The 4,657-nt window shown below is 41.1% G+C and overlaps 1 protein-coding gene across 1 annotated transcript in view; it reads left to right on the forward strand.

Moving 5' to 3' along the window:
- Window positions 1-4,657, forward strand: part of LOC101853687 (insulin gene enhancer protein isl-2a) — a 35,880-nt gene that overhangs the window by 13,035 nt on the left and 18,188 nt on the right. The window contains exon 2 of the mRNA XM_035968778.1: window positions 2,702-2,964. Within this exon, the coding sequence (XP_035824671.1) occupies window positions 2,702-2,964 (263 nt within the window). The remainder of the gene's footprint in view (window positions 1-2,701; window positions 2,965-4,657) is intronic.

Raw genomic sequence — 4,657 nt, forward strand, 5'->3', positions numbered from 1 at the left:
AAATAAAAATTAATGAATAAAAACAAAATCAAAATTTAAAAAAAACCAACAACAACAAAAACTAGGAAAACCAACTCAAACACTTTTAGGAACATACCATATCCGTCTATTTCCAAGCTCATTTCCCTGACCAGTGCCCAAGTCTTTGCTTTAGAAAATTAACCCCTCGACCCAAAACAATAATAAGAATCCCCCTCCCCCTGACCGGATGAAAGGGTCAGCGCACAGTGTGATCCCCTGTGACCACCTGGAGTATACGAGTGGATCGTGGCGATCTGGCCAGAACCCTAGGGTCAACATTCGACCACTTGGCTTCGTTCTTGCGGTCAGCTCTTGAGGATTGGAAAGGACTACTCCCAAAACAATACAAGCACGCTCTTCGAACACGTGGCGGGGGCGAGTTCATCTATTCTTCCTCTCTGTGTTCGGACTTAGAGCTCATGAACACGCAAGATTTACCCCAATTGTTGGAGTGTAATGAGAAGCAGATGTCTTGGAAATCCAGTCTTATCGCGTGGTATGAGATGAAAATATTTTTGATAGCAGCAGTAAAGTCCCCTTCATAATTATTTACCTACTCTCTCCCTGTACCGTCAGGGACACGAAGCAGAGAGAAATCGACGCCACGTTTGTCTGTCCATATCCTCTTCATATGATCTAATAAATAACCAAAGACCTTGAGCTCATAAAATAATAAAGGAAAGAACATCCCATTCAAATAGTACAAAGTAACCATATATTTCACACCAAAGGTATCTGACGTGTTTTTCGATTACATTTTTTTTTTGGTTTGACTGGTACAAAACTCAGAGCCCAATGAACTGTGATTTTGATCTCTATGGTGCCATGTAGTGTTTGAAGATCGGATATCGTTTTGTAGAGGGGCACCAGGAAAAGAATAAGAGATGATTGGGAAACAACCGAAATGATCTTAACCATAGCCGTAAATTACAATAAAATTGTTGTTTTACTTCCGTTGTTTTGGTGTTTATTCGATTGTTGTGGGGTAATTTTGATTTGGATTAGTTAAATCTGCCAATTGTTGTGAAGTGAATACATTAAAATAAGCATTATAAAAATTGCATGCTCTGAAAGATCTACACCTAACCTTCTCGGACAAGAGCGAAAAATCTCGGAGGGCTCGTGTGCAAGTCGCGCATGTTAAAGATCCCTTGATGGTCTAAAATCGATAAGAGTAGGTTTCGGCAGCCACCCGGGCAAAATTCAAAATTTCCTACCAACTGAAAATATTAGGTGTGTCCCGCGCGCTCATATGACCTTATGCAGTTGCGAGCGCCGTAAAACACTTTACAAAAACAAACAAAACGCATCCTCTTACTTCTCCTCCTCCTCCTCCTCCCCATTCTCCATCCTCGTCATCCTCCTCTTTCTCCACTTTACAGTAACCATCAACGGCATAACTTCCAACGCGAGTATGAACAACAGCAATAGCAACCTTAATGACAGCCACAATAGCAACAAAAACCCACATCAAGAATAAATACAAATATAACGCTGGCGGTAGCTACAACAACAACACAGCATATATCTAAATAACAAAACAGCAACAACTAATATAATAACAAGAGAAACTATTTCTTTAAACAAAAGTCTCAAAGGGTAAACCCCAGAAAAACTAGGCTAACACATGTTTTGTAAAAAGCCCAAACACGAAGAAAAACTCTGTCGGTGCCAACAAAAGCAGGGCTGGCTAAAGTTCCCTGAAAACGGTAGCGTTGTCGGAGCTGTCCTCGCCTCGAGTGCTTTCCAAACAGACCGTGGCAAGAGACAACGAGGCCGCCCCTGCAAGTGGCTCTAATGATCGGGGCCCAAGGAATTCTAAGACTCAATATTGACTCTCGGGTTATTGCTGGTCAATTGGTCACACGCTGTGGCGGCTGCTGGCCTGCTAAACCGCCCCTGTGTTGTCGGGCCCGGTAATCCTCCCAGTTGACAACTCGGGGACTGTTATCTAGAGCGAGAGCCGCTGCACTGTTAGGCTTGACCTTTTTGTTCCAGCTTTATTATAGCCGTTAGATCCTTCTGACCTGATGACATTTAAGGCCTTAGGTCGTCGAAAAAAAAACGTATTTTGTTTGCTCAGTGCTGTTTGATTGCAGTTTACGACGTGGTGATCCAAAACGCCACATTTCCCCCAGACATAAGTCTGCAAGGGCATTGGTATCTTGGAAAAAGAAAGTAGAAAGAACAGAACGTGCCAGAGCATGTCATTTCTAAAAATAAAATATTCCCTGTCTTCGATATATGCATCTATGCGTTTGGGTCATGCACGCCGAGTGAACAATCTGATTTTCCTGTTTTCTTATCTTCTAAAAAAAAATTGAACCCAGAAAAGACAGCAACAATACCAAATTTATTAGTACCCCACCTAAAACATTTATATACACTATAGTATTAAAACATCATCAGCAATAACTATAGCATCACATGTATTATGATCTACTATTTCAAGAACATGACACATCAATAACGATAACACCGACGACTTTAATCACCACAACAATAGCAACAGAAGCAATAACGAAAAAAAAGTTACCCAAATAAAAGGAGCACCGAAACGGGTGCACGATCTGCCCAACCTCACAAATTTCAAAACATTCCTAAAGATTACACTGACATGATATAACCTTTCACCATTCACCAGCATTCGCTAATGTCCATATTTTCCTTCTATCTCCAGGCCGGGGAGACAAATCAGGCCGAGGTAACCACAAATCAGACCACAAAACCACCAGGGTTCGAACCGTGCTCAACGAGAAACAGCTGCACACGCTTCGAACCTGCTACAACGCCAACCCCAGGCCGGACGCGCTAATGAAGGAGCAGCTCACAGAGATGACTGGGCTCAGTCCCAGAGTGATTCGGGTTTGGTTCCAGAACAAACGCTGCAAGGATAAAAAGCGATCAATCCTCATGAAGCAGATACAGCAGCAACAAGAAAAGGTAAGCTATCACAGCTTTGTTTTACTTTCTCAGTCTTACTTTTTTTACATTTTCTTGAAAAAATGTGTCCTACTTTAATCATCACCATCATCATCATCATCATCATCATCATCATCATCATCATCATCATCATCATCACCATCATCATCATCATCATCATCGCCTTCGTTGTCAACGTATATGTCAACAGCAGCAACACTTACATAGTCGCTGTTGTCAACGAGTGCAGAAATTATCACACCACCGAAAACAATACAATCAAAACACTATTAAAACATTTTTTGCGCTTTAAATTTTCACCATTTTTCATTCTCACAACACTGCCTAGTACACGTGGTGCCCCAGCCTTGCTTTGTTTTGTTTGATTTTATTTTTTAAACTGAGAAAGTTGAAATGAAATGCAAAATTCCGCAACACTCCACATTCAAGCGACTTTGACAAAAGCCGAAAAGCAAAAAAGACCAATGAGAAACGCTTTAAATCTGAAACTGTGGACATTAATACAGGGCATATACATCCCTCTGTCCCAAGAGGCGACGACACTTTCATTTCTATCTCTGTAATCTCGTGAAACCCATTTGATAAAATTAACACGACCCTGTTTTAGCCGATAAACCCGTTTGGAACCCTTGCCTTTTCCTCACTTCGGCTTTTCTCGAGCAGTAAACGCCCCAAGTTTTTAAGAGCATCCCCCGTTCCAGAACAGACACTGCTCAACGAGACTGCCTATCACGATCTGGCAAATCGAACATTCATTATCAGCCCACCAGATTTCGTACCGGTCCCTCTCCAGGGAGGTGAGCTCGGTCAAAAAGTTCCAGCTGAATGTTTCTCGTAAAACCTACCATGTCACAATGGTTTGATCCTCGTGTTATTGGCTGCTGGGCTTATACTCCGTGCCAGGTGAGCCTCGGACAGGTGTGCTGATAGGCCCGACAGTGGGCGTCACGTCACCTCTTTGTGGCTTTGCTTTGTGGATCTGATGGTTCCGAGTTGACTTAAGCATTTTCTCCCTGGTTTAACGACCACACCTGGCTGCGTCTTTCCGCCAGAAAGTTCCGTCCTCCGAGGCAAAGTGGTTATGAGCAGCATTAACAAACAGTTTTTTTTTTTTTTTTTTCTTTCTTCTTTTCGTTTAGAGGAAAAGAAGACAGCTATGTTGTAGAGAGCTTTCAAACTCTGAAATTTGAAGCAGATTTATAATCCTCTTAGCCAGTAAAAAGACCAAAGAATCAAGCACCTTTATAATGAATCTGCGAAATCTGAACTTTCCTTTTTTCAAAACATTGTTGACAATTTACAGTCCTCAATTCTTAGCCTTTTCGAAATGCTTTTAAAGATGTTATATATATATGTGAAGGGTGCTGACAAAATGAGTTACTTCTCGGATTTGAGGCCTATTGAAGTAGATACTTCATGCTTATAGGTGAAGTTTTTGTAATTTTTAAGTATGAAATAATAAAAGGAACGTTATACTTAAAGAATATGGCATTAATAGAAAATCTACAAATTTGATCCTAGTGTCGATTTTCGGCCAGTATCTCAATTTGTAGATTGTGAGAAGTAACTCATTTTGTCAGCTCGCCTTACATATGTATATTACATGCACAAATACATACACATATACATATGCACCTACACCATACACAAACAATGAAACATACACGCCAACTGAGCACAACACACACACGAA

The sequence above is a fragment of the Aplysia californica genome, unplaced genomic scaffold (assembly GCF_000002075.1).
Source record: "Aplysia californica isolate F4 #8 unplaced genomic scaffold, AplCal3.0 scaffold00082, whole genome shotgun sequence".
Lineage (NCBI taxonomy): Eukaryota > Metazoa > Mollusca > Gastropoda > Aplysiida > Aplysiidae > Aplysia > Aplysia californica.